The sequence below is a fragment of the Papio anubis genome, chromosome 16 (genome assembly GCF_008728515.1).
Source record: "Papio anubis isolate 15944 chromosome 16, Panubis1.0, whole genome shotgun sequence".
Taxonomy (NCBI): Eukaryota; Metazoa; Chordata; class Mammalia; order Primates; family Cercopithecidae; genus Papio; species Papio anubis.
In genome coordinates, this window is record NC_044991.1 from 90,379,009 (window position 1) to 90,401,626 (window position 22,618).

The 22,618-nt window shown below is 58.2% G+C and overlaps 1 protein-coding gene across 1 annotated transcript; it reads left to right on the forward strand.

Moving 5' to 3' along the window:
• Positions 1–18,362: 18,362 nt before the first annotated feature.
• Positions 18,363–22,067, forward strand: BIRC7 (baculoviral IAP repeat containing 7). Its single transcript, XM_031656906.1, has 6 exons — positions 18,363–18,894; positions 20,350–20,449; positions 20,843–20,924; positions 21,017–21,062; positions 21,605–21,676; positions 21,820–22,067. The coding sequence occupies exons 1-6, from the start codon at positions 18,546–18,548 to the stop codon at positions 22,065–22,067; spliced, it is 897 nt and encodes a 298-aa protein (XP_031512766.1). The 5' UTR covers positions 18,363–18,545.
• Positions 22,068–22,618: the final 551 nt, after the last annotated feature.

A 22,618-nucleotide genomic window follows, 5' to 3' on the forward strand; every position in this document is an offset into this window, starting at 1 on the left:
GGCACGTTTCCCTGGAACAGAGCTCAGGGATGTCTGGTGCCCTGAGGATAAATCTGGATCCACTGGGACTTTGATATGCTTTGGCCGTGGGCAGGCACCTCAGGCCGGGATGAAATCTGTGCATTTGGGGTAGATCTGAAAATGAACAGCACATTTCCCGGATGGGAGCAGACATGGAGAAGATGTGTGGGGATTGTAGGGCCAGCGGGATTCCTGGGGGCACTCTGCCACCTGCCTCTATGTGATAAGGCCTGCGCATCCTACGCAGGGCCTGAGTGCCTGCTTCCCAGGACGCTGAACTGCTTGGCAGCCCTGACTGCAGCAAGGGAGTGTCTGGGTGGTCAGAGCCCCTGTCTGTCTTCTCCCCCAGCTCCCATCTCTCGGCCAGGATGGTACAGTGGTCACCACTGGAGTTCAGAGCCTCACAGCCAGTTACAGGGCCTTCAGCCTCAGGCCTCCTTTCCTCCTCACTGGTGGGGTAATTACTCCCCTCTCACAGGATGAGTGTGCGGAAGAAACTGGACGTGCAGCACTTGGCGTCAGGCCGGGACTCTATTAACACTGGCTGTTACCTGCTGCCTTCACCCACAAATGCCCAGCCAGTCACAGGAGGCAGCACTGGCCCTGCAGGAAGTGGCCACTCCGAGCTTAGGGGCCTTCTCAGATGGCTGAGTGCCAGCAATGCAGGACCGTGGGGGTGTTTCCGTTTCCTGGAGCTGTCTTAACAAAGTACCAGGAACTGGGGGGCTTAAAATAACGGCAATGTATTCTCTCCCAGTTCTGGAGGCCAGAAGTCCCAGATCAGTATCGCTGGGCCGAAGTGGAGGTGTGGGCTCCTTCCGGGGCCCTCAGGGAGGATCCTAGCCTCCTCCAGCCTTCGGTGGAGGCCAGCAGCCCTTCCTGGTCTTTCCTCCTCACCTCCGGCGCCTCATGGCCTTTTTCTCTGTGCCTGTGTCTCTTATAAGGACACCCATCTGGATTTAGAACCCACCCTAGTCGAGGACCACCTCATCGTCACGTGATTATATCTGCAAAGAACCTATTTCTAAATAAAGTCACACAGGTACCAGGTGGACATGAGTTTTGGGGGTGCGCTCCAGCTCACTACAGAGATCACTGGGGAGGCCTCACAGTGATGCCTATGGAGAGATTTTGGAAGGTGACTCCTGGGGCTGAGTGGGTGCTACTCACAAGTGTAGATGGAAGGAGAGGCCCCCACAGTGAGGCCTGAGGAGGCACCACCATGCCAGCCTAGTCCCACTGGCCAGGGAAGAGGCTGACAGGATCCCACAGCCACTGCCCGGACCCACCCCGGCTTTTGCCCTGAACTCCAGAAGGCTCCATGCTGACCCTGACAGAAGGAGACTGAGGGCTTCCCAGGGGCAGGACAGGTCAGGTTGGCGGGAACAGGGCCCTAAAGTGACTTGAATGCAGAGACTGTGGCACCAGTAGGGGAGGCTGAGGTCCCTAGGCCAGCCCTGGGGGGAATGCTTTTACCTTGGCCAGGCCTGAGGACCTGGGAGGGTGTCACAAGAAGCCAGCAGTTGAGCTTCCTGTAACCTTGGAGGGCCACATGCACTGCCCAGTCTGCCCAGGCTCACATCCCAGCCCAGCTCTTGGCCAGGAAAAGGGATGTAACCCACCACCGAATATCAGGGGCCAACTGTTTCTCCCTCACGGGGAGCGGACAGCTCCTCATGTCATGGATGGAAACGGGTCAGAGGGCTTTGGCCACTTCTCTGGGTGGCCCAGTGGTCTTGAGACAATGTCTGCCGTTTCTAAGCCTGTGCCCTCAATGACAGACAAGAGCCCATCCCCTGTGGGCTGTCTGCCTTCAGACGGGAGCCTTCTTGCTCAGAGAACCTGTTGCTCCTCCAAGACCCCTTCCTAGAAGCACCCCCTCCCAGCAGCACCGCCTCCCGGCAGCACCCCCTCCCAGCAGCACCCCCTCCCGGCAGCACCCCTCCCGGCAGCACCCCCAAGTGGTATGGGATTGTCTAAACATGACTAGCATTAAGAAGGTTTGGGTCTTTATTTATTTCAAAGTCATATAGGCGAGTGTTATCTGTGCTGTATGTAGGCTGCCTGTAATCCCAGCACTTTTGGGGAGGCCGAGGCGGGCTGGATCACAAGTCGGGGAGACAGACCATCCTGGCTAACACGGTGAAACCCCTGCCTCTACTAAAAGTACAAAAACTAGCCGGGCGAGCGGGCTTCTGTAGTCCCAGCTACCGAGGCTGAGGCAGGAGAATGGCGAACTCCAGGAGGCGTGCAGCCAGAGCTGGAGAGGACCAAGCACTGCACTCCAGCCTGAGTTATAGGATGGGAGACCGCTCAAAAAAAAAGCTTATCTTTGCACTGCATAAGGATATAAGGTGGGAAGCAAAAACCACCCCCCCCAAACCCCTCACAGAGGGAGCCTCCCAGATGTCACTGTGTGTGTGCAAGCAGTTCTGTCTCACTGTCTGCCCTTGCATCTCACTCACGTTCCATTTTGGGGATTCACGGTGCTGCTTCGAGTATCACACCCACTCTGCCCCACCTCCCTCTCCAGGGAGGCTGGCTCCAGCTCTTCCGGGTGAGGGTCTCGCCCCAACACACATGCACACGCAGAAGACACTTGACAGGAGGCTCTGCCCAGGGTCACCGGGTCCAAAGGTGCTTACACTGGCCTTTTTGCTCATGTTGCCAGATGGCCCCCAAGGAGGTGCTAAAATGAAAAACCCCGTGTTAAGAGGAGGTTTCTGAGCTGCGGAGGCTCAAATGCTGAGGTCTTAAATTCAAGATGATCCCTGCTGAACTAAACTCTCCTGAATGCTGGACACAGCTCACCCTGCAGCTGCCCTCTGGGGACTCTCAATGAAGACACCCATCTGTCTTGATGGGCACCAGCCACTCATGCAGCTGCCTTCTCCACGGATTCTGTCTCCGGTCATCTCCCCCGGCCAGCTCAACCCTGGGCTCATGCCCAGTCGGCAGGCCTCTCCGTGCCTCCCCACTCACCCCTCAGGTTGCCTTTGTCCTCCATGAAACCAGCTCCTGCTATCTTGGTTCCTCCTGCCTCCCTGCCTTTGAGCACCGACGCGGGAGTGTGTGGAGTGCTGAGTGCTGAGTGCACTGACATGGAATGAGCTGACGTGGAGTGCGCTGACATGCCTCCCATCATGCACAGCACTTTACAGTTTTCAAGCCTCGTGTCTGTAAGTTTCATTGGACCATTTGCCGCGCAAGTGTGAACTTAGCACATACTTACTATGTGTGTGGGGCGCGGGGGCATGAGGTGGCCCTCCCCGGCAGAGCTCCTGGTGCTGGGACCTTCCATAGCCCCGCAAAGGTTCGTCTAGCTCCACTGAGTACTTGCTGTCCTCCACACATGGGGATGGAACAGGCCAGGTGCTGCTCCTGCAACTCAGATAAGAGGCAGAGGTAGATGGGTCACTGTGGATCTGAGCTGTGATGGAGGTGGGACAGAGAGGAGCCCAGAGACTCAGGATAGGCAGGCATTCGCTAACTGAGGAGGCAGGCAGTGGGCAAGGTGTCCCCGGTGGATGGACAACAGGAGGCAGGACACAGCAGCACCTGCCTGCCCACTGGAAGGTCAGGTCCCTGAGGAGGGACCCCATGTCCGCTGCCGAGAGTGGGTGCTGGGAAGGCAGCTCAGCAGGTGGAAGGAAGCTCTGCGTTGCATCTAGAGAGCCGAAGGAGTTAGAGCAGCTCTGGGTTGCTGGAGCAGCTAAGCCTCTGAGAAGTTAATAAAATTGCCCAGGCCACATAGTTACTTTGGCAGCTCCCTGAGCTTTCACCTGCTCCTGAGCCCTGGCACCTGCCCTGTCCTTGACCCTGCTCCGTCGGCGTGGCATACCCCAGGGCCCAGCCGCCCAGCCTGAACAGTGAAGCTGCCAGCCCCGGTCCTGCTCGTCTCCAGGCCTCAGCTCCCTCCCTGCTTTTCCAGGAGTTGAAATGGGGCTGTATCGACTCCACTTGGCCAAGAGCCTCTTTTCCCACCACAGAGAACTGTCATCTGCCTGTAAATACCAGTGTCAGGTGCTCTGGGGCCGATGTCTCCAGAGCGTTGACCCCAAGGTGGAGGCTCAGGGAGCAGATGTGAGCGTGCTTTGCCCATCGCAGTCGCCGCAGACGGCAGGGATTGCAGGGACTGCAGGGATTGCAGGCCTGCATTGCACTTCTTCACCACCGGCCTCCGGGGCCACCCTCAGCAGTGAGACGACGCAGGCTCTGCCACGAGAGGTGCCTACTGGGCTCTGCTCTGGTGAGGAGAGGCCTCACCTGGCGGCCAGGCGGGATCCCAGCAGGGCAAGATGAAAACTCAGGGCCCTTGTTCAAACAGCAAGAGAAGACTCTTTCCTTCCTTCCAGCGCCCCTCTCTGCACCTGCAATGGTGTTTTTATTTGTTATTTGACGTCATGTGCTGTTGGGCAGGGGGAGGGGAAACTGTCACAGGCACCTGAACCTGTCCCTGTGGCTCCGTGCATGGGCCATGCCCCTGACCCCTCTGTGCCCACACCCAGGTCCCTGCTGGGATGAAGGTTGGCAGGGGTCACTGGGTGCCAAACGCCATTCCTGGGGGTGAGGGGAGGAGGGTTGTGCCAAGCCAGGCTCCCAGACCCTAAGTGCGGGCACATGCCACCATGTCATCAGACAGCACTCACAAAACACAAATTCAAAGACAAAAGTGTTAATATCAAGATGGTGACTACAGCACTCTCTGGGTGTGGGGCCACTTGGGTCACATCCTGTGAGGCCGGCCCTCATAGGATCTGAAAGACACCAGAGCAGTCCCTGGACGCCACCAGGACTCTGGAACTCTACCAGAGGTCTTCAAAGCGGGGGACCATGGGGATGACTGGCTAGAAAGCAGGGAGGAAACCACACCAGAGAGGAGTCAACATGATCAGGTGACATAGATAGGTACCTGCAGGCTCCGACTTCACAGCTACTGCAGGTGTCCCAGAAATGGAGGCCCCACAGTGGCTGCATCTACCTGGGCCAGCTTCCTGGGGAGGGCCCCAGGTGGGGCAGGAATGAGAGTGGGCAGGGCTGGCTCTAGAGAACAGGACCTGGGGTTGGGCAGTGCTACAGGGCGGTGTGCTGGGTGTTGAGTATTGCGCTAGCAAAAGACGCTGCCGCCTTCATCTGCCCTTGCAAACAGCAGCCTCTCCCCAGCGGAGCACCTGTCCCAGGACGGGGAGGCCACCTGGACTCCCGCACCCTTCCACATGGCATGCTAGTTGTCTTGGGTGACCCTGCTGGCCTGCCCAGCACGCAGCTCCCTTCAGTCGAGTGACCACATTCCTGATATTCTTTCAGGGCGTCCCCTCCTCAGCCCCTGTGGTTCGGGGGTGGATGCCTCACCTGGCCTGACTGGAGCCTGTGAGCACCCGTCCAGGACAGAGGCTGGAATTCTGGAATGGGATGCATTCTCCCTGGCAGTGCTGAGCTGTGAGCACTGCACCTGTCAGCGGCCGCCCCTGCCTGGAAATGATGCCAGCCCGGAGAGGGAGAAGCAAGTGAATGAAGATGCTTGAACGCCAGGATCCAGCCGAGTCTGAAATGGTCCACTTCTGTGCTTTTGGTTGGGTGAACCAATGCATTTCATTTTTAGCTTTGAGTTTCTGTCACCTGAGGCTGAGCCTCCTGACCACAGGCACAAGCATAACATATGAACCTCAGGCCTGGCCCACAGTTCCACAGAGGAGGGTGTCTGGACAGTCCAGGGACTGCCCAAAACCCAGCCCTGCTCAGATGCCTCCCTGGTTCCCAGCCCCTCTTGGACCAGGGGCTCCAGGTCCCCATGCACTAGCCCCACACACCTCTGCACCCCCATCTTCCTACAGTTCCCAGGATGCCAGCCACATCCCCTAGGGCCATGCTTTTCCCTCTGCCTGAAGTCGCCTGCTTCACCTCCTCTCCAAAGCCTCGTGTGGCTCCTCACAATCTTGTGCTCACCCTGGGGACACGTGGGACCACCGGGTCATCACTTGTCTGCAGAGACAGCTCCAAGGCCCCTGGTGTCACCTCTGTGCTGTCACCTCCTTTCTGTCCAGCAGAGGGAGCTCTGAATCAGGAGTTAGATCCTTGGCGCTCACCTCCCAGCTCCCCAGGGACCTGCCTCAGTTTCCCCAGCTGGGAGGCAGCATGTGGAAGGCAGTGCCAGAGGGGCTCACCCCACCTGGTGGGCATTCTGTAACTTGTGGGCTGCTGTGTCCAGCAGGTGCTGCTATTGAACCCTTGAAATTGAGGAACTGCACTTTCAGTTTTATTTAATTAAATTCCAGTGGACACACGCAGCTAGTGGCCAATGTCTTTGACAGCCAAGCTCAGACTCCAGGCAGTGATACTCAACGCTGGTCCTCCACACTCCCAGAAAGCTTTAATTAACACACATGTCTACCCCCCTGCCCCCCACCCGCCCCCAACAGACAAATTGAAGTAGTCTGGGGTGGAGTTGGTGACCTGCATGTCCAGGAGGCCTCTGGTTGAGTCTGAAACTTCCAGGTGAGCCTGATGGCTCCACGTGTGCCTAACACTCAACGAGGTCGGCAGACTCCTAAGACCTGCTCACCCACCCTGCTCACTGCTGCGTGGAGCTGGGGAGTGCTCACTGGCCCCACTCACTCTGTATGTGGAGTTGGGGAGTGAAGTGTCCAGTTAGCCTCTTGCAGCCTCTTGCTTCCACTTCCCTCTCCAGAGTCCTCCCTGTGGCCCCAGAGCTCCCTGATCTAGCCTTTCCTAAAGCTGACTCCAACTCCTGGATTCCCAGGCTGGAATCTGGGGCCAGAGATGGAGCATCTCATGTTTTCAAATGATGCCCAGAAGCTCACAGACAGCAGGGCTGGCCGGTGGATGTCTGGGCTCTGCAGGATTGTGGGAACAGAGGCCTGCTGCTCTCATCTTCCCGCCCTCCCCATCAAGACAGGCCTTCTGTCCATCCTTGGCCTTAGGTGGCCTCTCAGCTCAGCTTCACAAGCCACAGGGGCTTGGGAACGTGCAGGAAGGAGCCAGACTCAGCTGTACTGAATAAGCTTCTCCCCACCCCTGCCCCCCACAGACCTGGGCCAGGCTTGCCAGGGAAATAAATCAGACTAATGGACCCAAGTGGGGGCGCAGCCATGGGAGGTGCGGTCCAGACAGCTGCAGCCGCACTGAGGAATGTTGACCATCCAGACTGAGACCCATAGTCAGGTCAGCATCCAGCCCAGCCCAGTCCAGCAGGTGGGGAGAAGCCCATGGTGGAACCTGCCCTGGGCCTACGCTGGTCTTCTCAGCACGCTCCCTGCTGGCCTCTTGCTCTGCCTGTGGCTCTATAGCCCCTGGCTGGGAGCCAGCGCTCACCGCAGCCAAAGCCCAGAGGGATGGACTCATGCCAGGATGCTGGCCCCGTGGCAGGACACCTGGGGAGCCTCTGGGCTCTGGGAGGCCCTCAGGGGGGTGCCCAGGACAGTGACCCCTCAGGAACATACCTACTGCTCAATTTTGTTTTGGGGTGTGCTCTGGAGAGCTCCACCTAAGACTCGGGGAGGGGGCTGTAAACCGAAAAACATGAGAGGTAGGAGGGCTCAGTCGATCAGGAAGTTTATTTTGCCAAGGTTGAGGCCATGCCCAGAAGAAAAGCACGTGGAGCCATAGAAACAGTCTGTGGTCTCTGCCTTTCTCCAAAGATGTGTTTGAGGGCTGCACCATTTAAAGGGGGGAAAGCAGGTGGAGGGGCAAGAGGGAGGCCTTGGTAATCACATGCTGCAACAGAAGAGGAGCAGGCAGGGGAATCGTCAGCTGTGTGTGCCTCTCACGCTCGGAAACCTGCACTTGCATAAAATAAGGTGAACGTCTCCTGTAGAGATAGATGCTTGTCAGACAGTATGCTCGGGTTTTTGTGTCTCATGAATTGGAGGCCGAGATGGGCGGATCACGAAAGTCAGAGATCGAGACTATCCATCCTGAAAGACCTCGGGTGGAAACCCTCACTTACTAAAAAATCCAGCCGGCGGCAGGCGGCCTAGGCACCCCCAGCTACTCGGGAGGCTGAGGCAGGAGAATGGCTGAACCCAGGAGGCTGAGCTTGCAGTGAGCTGAGATCCGCACTCCAGCCTGGGCGTGCAGAGCGAGATCTGCCCCGGGAATGCGCTGTGGCTCAGCCTGTCCCAGCATTTTGGGAGGCCGAGACGGAGCGGATCACAAGGTCAGGGAGACGGGAGACTATCCTGAGCACACGGGCAAACCCCGCTCTACTAAAACACACAAAATTAGCCGAGGTGGCGGGCGCCTGTGGTCCCAGCTACTTGGGAGGCTGAGGCAGGAGAATGGCGTGAACTGGAGAGGCGGAGCTTGCAGGATGGAGATCTTGGCCACTGCACTCCAGCCTGGGCGAGCCAGACTCCGGCCTCAAAAAAAAAAAAAAAAAAAAAGAGAGAGCTGCTTCACCTGTATTATCTGTAACTACCTCGCTTAGGAACAAAAGAAAGGCAGCTTCTCGCTTCACATGACTGGCTTTAGTTTAATTTTTTCTTGTGTCAGAGCCGACCAAACGTCCCGGAAGTTAGTTTGTTTTTGTTTCAAACGGAATTTCGGTTTTGTTGCCCAGGCTGGAGTGCAATGGCGCAGATCTCAGCCTCACACCACACCAAGGCTCTCGGTTCAAGCTGAGCCTCTGCCTTCAGCCTCCTCCTGGCAGCAGTTACAGGCGCGGCACCACCACGCCTGCTAATTTTGTATTTTTAGTAGAACGGGTTTCTCCTGTTGGTCAGGCTGGTCTCAAACTCCCAACTCAGGTGATCCGCCTACCTTGGCCTCCCAAAGTGCTGGATTATGCAGCGGAGCCACCGTGACCGCCCTTTGTTTTGAGATGGAGTCTCGCTTCTGTTGCCCAGGGCTGGAGTGCAGTGGTGCTGACTCACCGTGTCCCTGCCATTCTCCCACCTCTGCTAGACTCCCCAGGATTACAGGCATGGGTACCACCACGCCCAGCTAATTTTTTAGTAGAGATGGGATCACCCATGTTGGCCAGGGCTGACCCCAAACCTCTGCCTCAAGTGATCCATCTGCCTCAGCCTTCGAAAGTGCTGGGATTACAGGTGTGAGTCACCGCGCCCGGCCCCTCCAGACCATCTGAAAACAGGAAAGTAGCCAGCCTGCCTGTCTCACTTTGAGCTTCTTAATGCCGTTGCCAGCCTCAGAAGCTGGAAGCCCCTCCTGTGGGCCTCTGATACGCTTGTCCAGATCCCTGGGTCACCTGAAGTGCTTGCTCTGTGGCCACGGGGAGGTTGCTCCAGTGCTGGCAGGCTCTGGCCCCCCAAGCTGGGGAGGAGGGGACTGGCGAGGGCTCTCAGGGTTCTCTCAGCAGGAGTGGGGCTGGGTGCAGGAGGGTTGCCCGTCTCAGGGGTTACCGGCCCGCCTTGCCCAGCACATACCTGCTGAACTTCCTGGGAACCCAGGCCTGAGGCCTGGACAGAAATTGGAGCTTCTCCTCCTCCCTCCCACCCTTTTCCTCCTCCTCCTCAGCTTATCTGGGCTCCAGGTCCAGCCTCATTCCAGCCGGCACAGCCCGGAGGCGGGCAGGACCTGGCCTCCTGTGACTGAAACCACAAGCCCAGCCTTTCATTGCAGCCACTGACCCAGAATCCCAAGACTGCCGGGACCGGAGGGCCCGGATGCAGTGACTGTGGGGCCCACGGGTGGGGGGCCCAGACACAGTGGCTGTGGGGCCCACGGATGGGGGCAGGCTGGACCCCGCCCCAACATTCTACTCCCGCAAACAGATCTCAAAGCAGGACGTGGGCAATGAAAGGTGGGGAAGGAAACCTGGGGTCCCTGCAGTGCCACACCAGGCCCCCAAGGCCCCTCGATCCCAGGCCCTCGTCAAGCAGATCTGGGTGTGGGGCATGGCTATGCCACAGCAGGCTAGGGTGGTGAAGGAGCCCAGAGATTTTCACCTTAAAATACGTGTGACAAAAAGAGCCAAACTCTGTACAATATTTAAAGAGGTTTATTCTGAGCCTAATACCAGTGACATGGCCTGAGGCACAGTCTCTTTATGTCCTGAGCACATGTGTCCCCGGTGGTTGGGTGACAGCTTGGTTTTATACCTTTTAGGGAGACATCGGCATCAATTAGTACATGTGAGCTGCGAGTTGCTCAGGCTCAGGAAGGCAGAACGACTCAAAGCAGGGGGTGGGGCCTTATGGGTCCTAGTTGGGGGCTTACAGGTCATAGATGGGGGCCTTACAGGTTCTGGGTGGGAGCCTTGCGGGTTCTAGATGGGGACTTTTCAGATCATAGATGGGGCCTTACGGGTCCTAGGTGGGGGCTTATGGTTCCCAGATGAGGACTTACGGGTCCTGGGTGCATTGTGGATCCAAAGATCTTCTGATTGGCACTGGGTTGAAGAGTTAAGTTATTATCTAAAGACCAATAGGAAGGAGCATCTGGGTTAAGATAAGGGGTTGTGGGCCAGGCGTGGTGGCTCAAGCCTGTAATCCCAGCACTTTGGGAGGTCAAGGCGGGTGGATCACAAGGTCAGGAGATGGAGACCATGCTGGCTAACACGGTGAAACCCCGTTTCTACTCAAAAATACAAAAAACTAACCGGGCGAGGTGGCGGGCGCCTGTAGTCCCAGCTACTTGGGAGGCTGAGGCAGGAGAATGGCGTAAACCCGGGAGGCGGAGCTTGCAGTGAGCTGAGATCCGGCCACTGCACTCCAGCCTGGGCGACAGAGTGAGACTCCATCTCAAAAAAAAAAAAAAAGATAAGGGGTTGTGGACACCAAGGTTCTTACTACGAAGATGAAGTCCCATAGGTGTCTGTCCTTAAAGACAATAGATGGCAAATGTTTGCTATGTAGACCTTTAGAAGGTGCTGGACTCTCAGGTAACCTCTTTAGGATTGGGAGGGCCCAGAAGGGGAAAGAGCTAGTTATGTTAACAGAGATTCCTTACAGACACAAATTTTCCCCCACACAAGATGGCTTTGCAGGGCCTTTTCTTCTTTTTTCTCTTTTTCTCTTTTTTTTTTAGATGGAATTTCACCCTTGTTGCCCAGGCTGGAGTGCAATGGCGTGATCTGGGCTCACCACAACCTCTGCCTCCTGGGTTCAAGCAATTCCCCTGCCTCAGCCTCCCAAATGTGTGGGATTACAGCCATACACCACATGCCTGGCTAATTTTGTACCTTTAGTAAAGACAGGGTTTCTCCATGTTGGTCAGGCTGGTCTCGAACTCCCAACCTCAGGTGATCTGCCTGCCTTAGCCTCCCAAAGTGCTGGGATTATAGGCGTGAGCCACCGCGCCCGGCCAACAGTGGTCTTGATTCTTTTTTCTTTTTTCTTTTTTTTTTTTGATGGAGTCTCACTCTGTCGCCCAGGCTGGAGTGCAGTGGTGCGATCTCAACTCACTGAAACCTCTGCCTCCCAGGTTCTAGCAATTCTCCTGCCTCAGCCTCCCGAGTAGCTGGGATTACAGGCACATGCTGCCACCCCCGGCTAAGTTTCTGTATTTTTAGTAGAGACAGGGTTTCACCGTGTTGCCCAGGCTGGTCTTGAACTCCTGAACTCAGGCAATCCACCCGCCTCAGTCTCCCAGAGTGCTGGCATTACAGGCGTGAGCCACCACGCCCAGCCAATAGGGCCTTTTCGAACTATGACAAATACACGTATTTGTGGATAAAATATTTTTCTTTCCTTGTTTGTCATGTGATGTTATGCCAGAGTCAGGCTGGCATTTGGGATCTTACAGTCTGTTTAGTCAGTTTTTTTTTTTTTTTTTTTTGGAGACAGGATCTCCTTCTGTCATCCTGGCTGGGGTTGAGTGGCCCAGCTCAGTGCAGCCTGGGCCTTTCTGGCTCAAGCTATCCTCCTGCCTCTACCTCCTGAGTAGCTGGGACCACAGGTACACACCACCACGCCTGGCTGATTTGTTTTGTTTTGTTTTGAGAGATGAGGTCTCGTTATGTTGCCTAGACTGGTCTTGAACTCCTGAGCTCAGGAGATCCTCTGGCCTCAGCCTTCCAAAGGGCTGGGATTACAGGCGTGAGCCACTGTGCCTGGCCTGTTTTGTCAGGCTTAAGAGCTCCGTTTTAATGTTAATGCTGGTCAGTTGTTCCTGAACTCCAAAAGGAGGAGGGTCTAATGGGACCTGTCTGGTCCCCACCTTCCTCTCATAGCCTGAACTCGTTTTTCAGGTTTCTTTGAGTACCCTTGGCCAAGAGGGGGGTCCATTCAGTCAACTGCAGGCTTGGAATTTTATTTTTGGCTCACATATGGTGCCCTGGCTTACTCACTGCTTTAAATCAGAGGCCACTTAAGGGCAGCAGATGCTGGAAGAGGCCCTGCTGTGATTTTCCCTTTTCTGCCTTAGGGCCGGCCCCACCACGGGAAAGCAGTCGCCTTCCACCCCTTCCCCAAAACCTCAGAAAAGAGGGCAGCAGCGATGCAGCCTCACCTGGACAGACTTGTCCCCCAGATAATGTCTCCTCTAGAGATCACTCGAATTCCAAAGGGAATCATTTACAAGTTAATTCCTGTCTCTGGAGTCCCTCTGTTCTCGCTGATGATCATTCACGCCCCATCAAAAGAACCGTCCACACTCCCCATCGCGCCTCCCTGATGAGGAAGGGCACAGGAGCACCGGCCTCCCGGGAGGTTCTCAGGCCATCGCCTTCCTGCGGCCCCACCCCACGCATGGGGAACGTGTCTCCCCCCGCAGCGACGGCCGCTGCCTCCCTGGACAGGCTTCCTGGGTCTGCATCTCTGCTCTCAGCCAACTCATTGTGCCCCTCTCTGAGCCTCGGTTTCCTCACCTCTGAAATAAGCTCTGCGCCCATCTCAAAGGGTAACTGAGGAGATCACTGAAGGAATGTGGGTGATGGCCTTAGCACAGGGCTTGGTACACTGTCCTGGTTGGGACCATCCCAGGGAATCCCAAAGCAAGCTGACATCTAGCTGTCAGAGAGGAGACCACTCCTTATATTGCCTTATACTTAATTTCTTCTTTGCTGAAAAAGTAGAAGTTAAAAGAATAGGCAGAAGTGAAAAATAAAAAAATCGTAGACAACGGGGCGCCACATTTCGGGCCTGGTGTTAAAATTCAACTCCTGACCTCACCGCTTGTGCTATCTATAGATTCCAGACAGTATGTAAAAAAGCATTATGAAACTCCCCGTTCTGTTCTGTTTTGTTCTGATTACTGGTGTGTGCAGCCCCCAGTCATGTACCCCTCACTTGCTCAATCGTTCACGACCCCCGCCCCCCGCACAGCCCCTTTAGAGTTGTGAGCCCTTACAAGGGACAGGAATTACTTATTTGGAGAGCTCGATCTCTAGGATGTGAGTCTGCCGATGCTCCCAGCTGAATACAGCTCTTTCCTTCCACAATCCAGCGTCAGGAATTCTGTCTACGACTCCTCCTGCTACAGCTGGAGGGAAACCCTCTTCCTTCCCAGCCCCAGTTGTCTCTTTGTAACCATGATAGTTTGCTGCCAATGCACACACGTCAAGTCTGTATGCTGAGATGCTGGGCTGCAGCAGAGAAGGGGTTAATCATAGGGTCACTGAAGAAGTTGCTGGGAGGGAACCTCAAATCTATCTCCCAGAGGAATCTGGGGCTGGGGTTTGTTGTTGCTGTTGTTTGGTGTTGGTTTGGTGTTTTTTTGTTTGTTTTTTGAGACAGGGTCCCACGCTGGAGTTCAAGGGCAGAATCATAGTGAAATGGCAAAGATTCCCTTGTCCCCTCGCCGGGCATGCAATGGGGGACTGGCTTGCTTCTTTGGTGCCCCCTGCTCAAACCCCTAGGGGAGCATATCGACGGGCAGGGAGCCCCACGGCAGCTTCTAGGGGTGAATGTTGATAGCTGAAGCCCCAGTGGGCATGTGCTACAGGGCACTCTCTTAGTTTAGCTGTCTGTAGGCGGCTTGTGTTAACCAGCTCAATTAGGCCTGTGCCTTACCACAAGGACAGAGGCCTGTATCCCGGGGTTCTTGCTGTACCGGAAGAATCGGATCACACGTGGGCTTGGAGAATGAGTGCAAAGTTTGATTGCGTGGAAGCAGCTCTCAGCAGATGGGGGAGCCAGAAGGGAGATGGTTTTCCCCTGGAGTCAGGCCTCTCAGCAGCCTGGGCTCTCCTCCGACCACCCCAGCCAAACTCTGCATCATTCCACCAGCCGATGGCCTGCCGGGGTCTCAGCGTGCTCTTCTGCCGGTGTGCTCCCCCCGACGGCCTCTCGCCATCCAGCCGCTTGTGTGTTCTGCCGATGGGTTCCTCTCCATGTCCAGTGCTTGGGTTCCTGCCCACTAGGTCTTGGAGTTTCTATAGGCACAGGATGGGGGCGTGGCAGGGCAGGGTGGTCTTGGGAAATGCAACATTTGGACATGAAGGCAGGGTGTGTCAGTCCTCACCTAGGTCCGTGGGCACAGGCCTGTGGGTGGAGTCCCAGCCACGGACCATGCCCTCCTCTACCCAGCACTTCCCTGCCCACCACTCATATCAATAATTCACTGCAGCCTTGAACTCCTGGGCTCACGTAATCCTGCCGCCTCAGCCTCCTGAGTAGCTGGGACCACAGTTGTGCACCACTGTGCCCAGCTACATTTTTTTTTTTTTTTTTTTTTTTTTTTGAGACAGAGACTCGCTGTCTCCCAGGCTGGAGTGTAGTGGCGTGATCTCGGCTCACTGCAAGCTCTGCCTCCCAGGTTCACACCATTCTCCTGCCTCAGCCTCCTGAGTAGCTGGGACTACAGTAGCAGTGAGGATGACCAGAGGTCACTCTCGTGACTGTCTTGGTTTCCGTGGGTTTTTGTCACTTCTTTACTGCAACCTGTTTTATCAGCAATGTCTTTATGACCTGTATTTTGTGCCGACCTCCTGTGTCATTCTGTGACTTAAAACGGCTTCACCGCCTGGGAATGCAGCCCAGTAGGTCTCAGCCTCATTTTACCCAGCTCCTGTTCAACATGGAGCTGCTCTGGTTCACATGACTAACAGTTTCACCTTCTGGTCAGAGCATTTGGACCTCCACAGGCTCTGACTCAGCCCTCTTATCCCAGGCTAATCCCATCCCTGTCCCATCCCTCTCTAAAAACCCCACTGCCTTCTTTCTGAGAAAGTTGAGTCTTGTTTATACTAAAGTGTTAATGACTCACAAAGCATTCCCAGAGGAAAAGTTAACAGGAAGAGACTCTGAGGCTCTGGTGGTGAAAGGTCAGGCATCAGCCCTGGGGGAGATTTTTTTTTTTCTGGAGGCCCCTCCTGACACCCCCATCTCTGCACAGGAATAGGAATGTGCCCAGCGGGTCCACCTATCTGCCCACGTGGCCCCAGCCCCAGGCTTCTTGGAGTAGAGCAGGGCTCATGCGTGTGGCACCCACACGCAGTTTCAGGCGTGGACTTTCTCGGATGGCTGGGTGGCTTCGGAGGAGGTGGGAGCTGTTGGTGGAGAATGCTGAGCCCAGCCCTGACGACGGTCCTCTTTTCCTGCCTTAATAGGCTAGTCCTCACGAGCACTGTGGGGGCCTCAATTTGGGGATATTCTCCTCAAACTCCTGCTGGTTCCGAATCTTGCAGGGAGACCAGCATCTCCTTAGCTGCAAATCCCAGTCGCTGCGGGGTCTTGGGGCTTCTGGGAGTCCCTGATGGGCCCAGGGCTTCCTTTCTCACTGACCTGGAGGCCTCTCCCCATGGCTCCCCATCTGACGTCTTCTTACCTGGGAGACTTAATTGGAAAGACTCACAGGGACCCGGGGGCATCACGGGGAGCCCTCCTAGGTACTGACAGATGTTTATTCATTTTGCAAAATGGGCAAATAGCAAATAAAGATGTTTAGGGTACGTTTGGAAGAAAACAGCAAAATAGTCACAGCAGTGCTTGCCACTCAGTGGGGAGAAGGCGCATGGGTTTTCCCATCTTTTATTTGGAAATCATTGTAGATGCACAGAATTGCAAAGAAGCCTAGAGGTCTCCATGCACCCGCCCCCTCCCCCGCAAAGCTGCAGGGCAACTGCCAAATCCAGACACACACGCCCAGCACCCACAGGGACGGCTCCGACAGGGAACTTTACTTTCTTTGTACTCTCAGTATTCCCCACACTTCTGGAATAGGCACGTGACCGTTAATTTTAGCTCCTTATTTCTTTTTATTTAATTAAATAAGCAACATATGGATACTCCTTGTTTTGAGAATTTTGGGCTGGCCGCGCACAGCAAAGAGGCTGAGCGCCCCTCGGCAGCTCTCTGCACAGCCATGCGCTGGGATGCGTGTGGAGATCACCCACTGGGTTTGGAGGTGCACAGGACCTCAGGGGGCGATCCCACCAGAGGAGCGGGGCTCGGCCTATGGCCCAGCTACCCCGAACTCCCCAGTGAGCTGCAGGGCCTTTCCTTCCATTTCCAGGAGTGACACCAATCTTGTCTCCTCTCCCAGCCCCAAGCAGTGGGAAGAGAGGGTCCCATAAAAGGCCATGGCAGTGGCCTGGGAGAGGCCACCCCTGCTGCCTGCCCACCTCAGAGGGTGCCCAGCTTGAGGATTCCGAGCAAACCTGGGTGCTGCATGTGTCCCTCCCCTGGAAAGAGCAGGCTGGAGATAGTGACCCCTCGTCCCACCTCCCGGGTGCACTGCGGGTGGACTGGGAACCAGGCAGCAAAATCCACCCAGCTTGAGGCCCGCGTTTCCCTGAAAGGGCCCCAAGCCCACACCCGGGGTGTTGCTGAAGTGACCAAAGGTAACCACTGTGCTGAGGGGGCACTGGAGGACAGAGAGGGGGCGAAGGCGTGGTACCCCGAGATCATCCCAGAAAACACGTTGGGAAGTTCTACTTTGTGTCTAGCCTGACTCCTTCTCCGGCGCCCAGGCCCTTTCCCGATAGACACAGCCCTCCCCTCCTATGTCCCTGAGCTTCCTGGTGCCTCTCCCTCTGCCCCCGGCAGCCCTGGCTTCTGTGCTGTGTCCTCAGCAGGGCCTGGAGACACCCCAGAGGCCTTAAGAGCCACACCCTTCACTTTGATTTCTGCAGGAAACGAGGTGGCTCTGGGCCTTGGATAGGAAAGGGTTGGGGGTCTCGCTGGGGCCCGGCAACACTGGCCTGAGTATGACCAGAACAAGTCACCAGAGGCCTCCTGGGAGGGCGGGTGCAGCCCCAGCCCCCGCCGTGAGTAGGAGGAGCAGGGGCGGGTGTGAAAGTGTGGTGGGCAGCAGCGGGTCTATGCGGCTCAGCAGTGGAAAGTGAGCGGGCCAGGCTTCCAGGCGAGCTCAGGGACGGTTTTCACTGCAGCTGACCCTGTCCTGCCCGCCTGCACTCCCCGTGGCAACCAAAGGCCTGCAGTGTGCGACTCCTCTTTATTCTTCCAAACCCTGTGAGCCTGCACGCTCCCATCCAGGACAGAACAGCAGCGGAGAGTGGCTGAAGGATGACAGGGGGCCTTTAGGGCCAGCTAGGTGGATGAGCTGGGTCTGCTAGGGTTGAGGGTTCAGTCAGGGGTCGGGGGGCGTTGAAGCCTGGGCCCCATCCAGCTGTCCCTGGGGTTCCTGTTGTGCCCCCGGCTTCTCTAGGGTTAAGTCCTCCTCCCCGTTCCCTCACTGTGGGGTTTAGCAGCATGGCACAGCTGTGGAGTTTGGACTGGCAGTCGGGGTCACAGCAGACTCAGGAGCTCCGATTCCGGGGCCAACACTGAATGCTCCTCTTCTGGGGACATCAGCGCCTCTCCCTTGGCTACTTGGGGAGGCTGGTATGGAGGGAAGTGGAGGGAGAAGGAGGAGGTGGAGGGAGACGTGGGGAAGTGAGGGGAGGTGGGGGGAAGGAGGGAAAGAGGGAGGAGGGAGAAGGGGAAAGGGAGGTGGAAGGAGAGGAAGGAGGAAGAGGAAGGGGGAAGGGGGAGGGGAGGGTAGGGCAGCTCAGGCCCTTCTGTCTGCTCTGATCTTCATGGCCTGAGGACAAGAGCTGCTCCCAGACCTGCGGAGGCCCCTTGGAGCTGAGGGATGTTTCAGAGAACACCCGGGTGACCTGCCTCCCTGCTCTGCATGACGAAGCACTAGGCCCCTGTGAGTCCAGCGTCACCCCTGCAAGGTGGGGGGTCACGGCCCCTGCCTGGACGGGCTGCGCAGCCCATCTGTCTTTACTTGGGCCTTCTCTGCTTCCAGAGGCTGCCCTGGGCGCCTGACCCTGGAACCTTCATCTCCAGCTCCCCAGCCCCTCCCCCACAGCCCTGGGAGGGGTCTCCACGCTCAGTTCCTTCCCGTCTTGTTCAAAGAGACACTGCCTGCCCACGTGCCATCAGCAGGATCCACAACCCTGCCAGGGGCCCCATGACACGCCCCCGCTGCACAGAGCATGTGACCCCAGAGGCCACCCTGGCCCGTTCCAGAAAGTGGTGGGCCCTGGGATACTCCCCTCCCAGGGTGTCTGGTGGCCGGCCTATGCCTATCCCTGCTGTCCCCGGGGTGAGCCCGGAGGTCAGGAGCTCCAGAAGGGCCAGCTGGGCATATTCTGGGACTGGCCATCAGCCCCCATTTCTGCTGCAGACCTGGTCAGAGCCAGTGTTCCCTCCATGGGGCCTGAAGACAGTGCCAAGTGCCTGCAGCATGGACCACAGCTGTGCCGCTGGGCAGCTGGTGACGGTCCCGCGCGGGAGCGCTGTGGACCCCGCTCTCTGGGCAGCCCTGCCCTAGGCCTGGACACCTGCAGAGCCTGGGACCATGTGGATGGGCAGATCCTGGGCCAGCTGCGGCCCCTGGCAGAGGAGGAAGAGGAGGAGGGCGCCGGGGCCATGTCGCCCAGGGGGCCTGCCTTCCCCGGCATGGGCTCTGAAGAGCTGCGTCTGGCCTCCTTCTATGACTGGCCGCTGACGGCTGGGGTGCCACCCGAGCTGCTGGCCGCTGCCGGCTTCTTCCACACAGGTCAGTCCCGGGCGGGGGGGCCTTCCTGCTGTGGGCCTGGGCACGATTCTGGACCCTTCCAGCCCAGGGCTCTGCCTCCTCCGTAGCATCCATCCCCCAACAGGAAGGGACTGGCCGGATGATGGAGCAGTAGTCCTGCAAGCCCTTCAGTGCCCATGCGCTCCTGCCTGACACGCTCTCCCGGAGTCTCTGCTGGCCAAGTGTGTCAGACTGTGGGACATGAGGAGGGGCTGCCTCTGGCCATGGTCTGGGGGTCTCAGCTGTGGAGGCCACCAGCTTGGTGCGCAAGTACCTTTTTGTGATAGAAGTGGGTGGGGCTGACATTGCCTGGGGCCCTCACCGTCCCGCTGCTGGTCTGCACGGCGGGAGGAGATGTTTAAGGAACAGGATCAGGGTGACCAAGGCAGGCGTGGTCAGCCGGAAGGTCCTGGCAGCTCAGCCTGTGGGGAATTTCTTCAGGACCCAACCTGCAGCCACTGTCTGGTCTTCCCCGACTAAATCAAGTCCCCGGAGTACCTATCCTCGTCTTGGCCTGGGCCCGCTCCTCGGCCCTACAGCTGGGGACCATGTGGTCAGACCTGAGTTCAGGTCCCAGCTCTGCCACTTCCGGGCTGAAGGACAGGGCAGCAGGGCCCACTGAGGGCTTTATGAGTACTGGCACAGCCAAGGTCATTGTCAGCAGTGGGCTCTGGGGGGGCACCATCCTGGTAAGGCTGGACCAACTTAAGACAGCTGGTCGGGGGGGACAGTGGCTGGGACAGTCAGGAGTCGTGGTGTGAAGGGGCAGGCCTGGCTCACCCAACTCCCTGGAGGTCCAAGGCTCAGCAGGTGAAGGTCAGGCAGGAGGCATGGCAGGTGCAGAGCCAGGGTCTTTGGGGCTGGTCGAGGTCCAGTGCCTGATGCAGCCCAAACCTGTGATGTCAGTGGCAGGTGACATATCGCATGCCTGCCGATGAGGGGACGGGGCCGTCAGGAGGTAGAGTGAGGAAGGATCCCCCACCCCCAAAGGGAGGCATGAGTTCCTAAAACCAAGCCTGGCCCCAGACTGGCCTTCTAGGGCAGCCTCCCTTCTTCCTCTCGCTGGGACTCATCTTGGGGAAGCAGAGACCTGGGGAGGGGCCCTTCTGGCTCCTGAAGCCTCAGGGCTATAGATGTGCCAGGCCCTGGGGGGCCCCCACTGCTCACTCTGGGAACAATGCAAATGCCAGCTCAGTCCTTTCCTGAACGTTCTCGCCCATCCTGGCCGGCACCCCAGACACCCTTGTCCCCTTTTCACCTTTGATGCTAGTGAGGTGCAAGTGTCCTCCCCCACCCAGCCCCCTGCCCACCCCCTCCTCTCTGTTGCCACCTGGGAGCTCCCCTCCAGTTGAAGCTCTCGCAGCCTTGGAAGGACGCACCGGGGGGCAGGGGGGCTGGGTGGGGCCTGGCTGGGGCCAGCATCTCTCTGCACCCCAGGCCAGCAGGACAAGGTGAGGTGCTTCTTCTGCTACGGGGGCCTGCAGAGCTGGAAGCGCGGGGACGACCCCTGGACGGAACATGCCAAGTGGTTCCCCAGGTACCAGCTGTCCCCGTGGGGCCCCGGGTCTGATCACGGGTCAGGGGTGGGCCCCAAAGGGCTCTGTCGACCCAACACCAGGCCTGCTTTGCCTCCCTGGCCCCACAGGGCACTGGGGAGGCCCCTCTGTGGATGGTGCTTCCGGCCGGCAGGCACCCACTTTTCCTGTGAGGGCCCCTGTTCGGAAGGGCTGCTGGGGGCAGAAGTGCCTCTCCTGTGGGACTACCCTGAAGCCCCACGGAGGTGTCTCCAAGGCAGCCCTCCTCGCCCATGCCCATGGGCACTGCAGGGCGGCGGGAGGAGGGGGCCCAACCCCAACCCCTGGGGATCCAAGGGCTTGAAGCGGACGGTGGGGGCCCTGAACCCCAACCTACATCTGTGGGGCATCTGCAGCTGCCAGTTCCTGCTCCAGTCAAAAGGAAGAGACTTTGTCCACAGTGTGCAGGAGACTCACTCTCAGCTGCTGGGCTCCTGGGTGAGCGCCACCTCCCCTCGGGGCTCCGGGCGGCAGTGGGGTCCTGCCCCTCCTATTTCCCCAAGGCACCGACGGTCTCTGGCTCCTTCCAGGACCCGTGGGAAGAACCGGAAGATGCAGCCCCTGTGGCCCCCTCCGGTGAGAGCCAACACCCTACTGACTCCTTGGGCACCTGCAGCCTGTGCTTGGCCAAGGCCACTGGGTGTCCCCACCCTGCCAGACAGCAGGGAGAGTGACGGGCACATGACCGGGTGTGAGGCTGCTGCCTGGGTTGGCTTCATGGGGGCTGTGCTGTGTGAGGTGGCTCGCGGCAGCAGGGGCCTCTGCCAGTGCCAGGTCCCCATTCTGCTTCTCTCCCAGCTCACCCCCTGGGCACAGCCTATCGCCCCTCGCCGCACCACCCCCAACAGTGCCCAGCACACAGTGTCTGCAGCCACTGCCAGATGGGCTGGATGTGCAGAGGGCCTTGGACAAGGGGCAGGCTCTCTGGTGGCCCCTCCAGGAAGCCTTTGGATCCTGTTATGCTGTGGGAGGGGTGGGAAGAAGTGTCGGGAGCGGGGGTACTCTGCAGTCCCTCCACTCCTGGCCAGAACTGGACCCCACAGGCTGCGGACCTGTCTCTGGGCCGGCCTGGCTTCCCCTTGGGAGCTAGGCCTCAAGTCCATCCTAACTGTCCACAGTCCCTGCCCCTGGGGACCCTGAGCTGCCCACACCCAGAAGAGAGGTCCAGTCTGAAAGCGCCCAGGAGCCAGGTGCAGGCCCGGGACCCCCTGGGGTGGGGGCCAGGGCAGGGGAGGGGTGATGGCACCTGGAGGGCTGGGTAACGCCAATCTTCCACGGGTCGCAGAGGGCGGGGGCCAGGGTGCGGGGACACTTTGCAGGCCTGTCCTCCTAGGGGGAGCCAGTCCAGCCCAGGCCCAGAGCGGGTGGTGGGTTCTTGAGCCCCCAGGAGCCAGGGACGTGGAGGAGCAGCTGCGGCGGCTGCAGGAGGAGAGGACGTGCAAGGTGTGCCTGGACCGTGCCGTGTCCATCGTCTTTGTGCCATGCGGCCACCTGGTCTGTACTGAGTGTGCCCCCAGCCTGCAGCTGTGCCCCATCTGCAGAGCCCCCGTCCGAAGCCGTGTGCGCACCTTCCTGTCCTAGGCCAGGTGAGCGTCCTAGCACCACGCACAGCCAGCCCTCCTGCGGAGATGGCCCTGAGCCGGCCGTGCCCGGCCCTCCTGAACCCACGGCAGGCCCTTCCCGGGTGGCATCGTCAGCCTGTCCTTACCCCGCTCACCAGGCCCCACTGATAGCACCCATCAGTCTTACTACCTGCCTTGACGCTTAGGTTGGGGCCTGGTCCTTCTCAGCACCATGCCCTGGCAGCCACCACAGCTCTGCCCGCCTGCGTTAACTGACGCCTGCTGGCTCCTCTCGGCCTTGATTTTCTTCAGTGGTCAAGGAAAGCCGGCTTTGGAGGCGTTTGGGGAAACAGAGTGGGCCGGTTTGGGCTTACACAAGTGAGACACCAGCCTGGCCTTAAACTGGGGCCAAGGCACGGTGGGAACGCCTGCACGGTGGGAACGCTTGCATGGGAAGGGGGCGTGTGAACCTGTTCTTAGAGAAGTGGGTGGGATGCCCCATGCTGGCCAAGGGACAGGTGCTGTGACTGCCTCGGGGCTCTCCAGGGCCTCTGTAGTTACCCCCGGGAT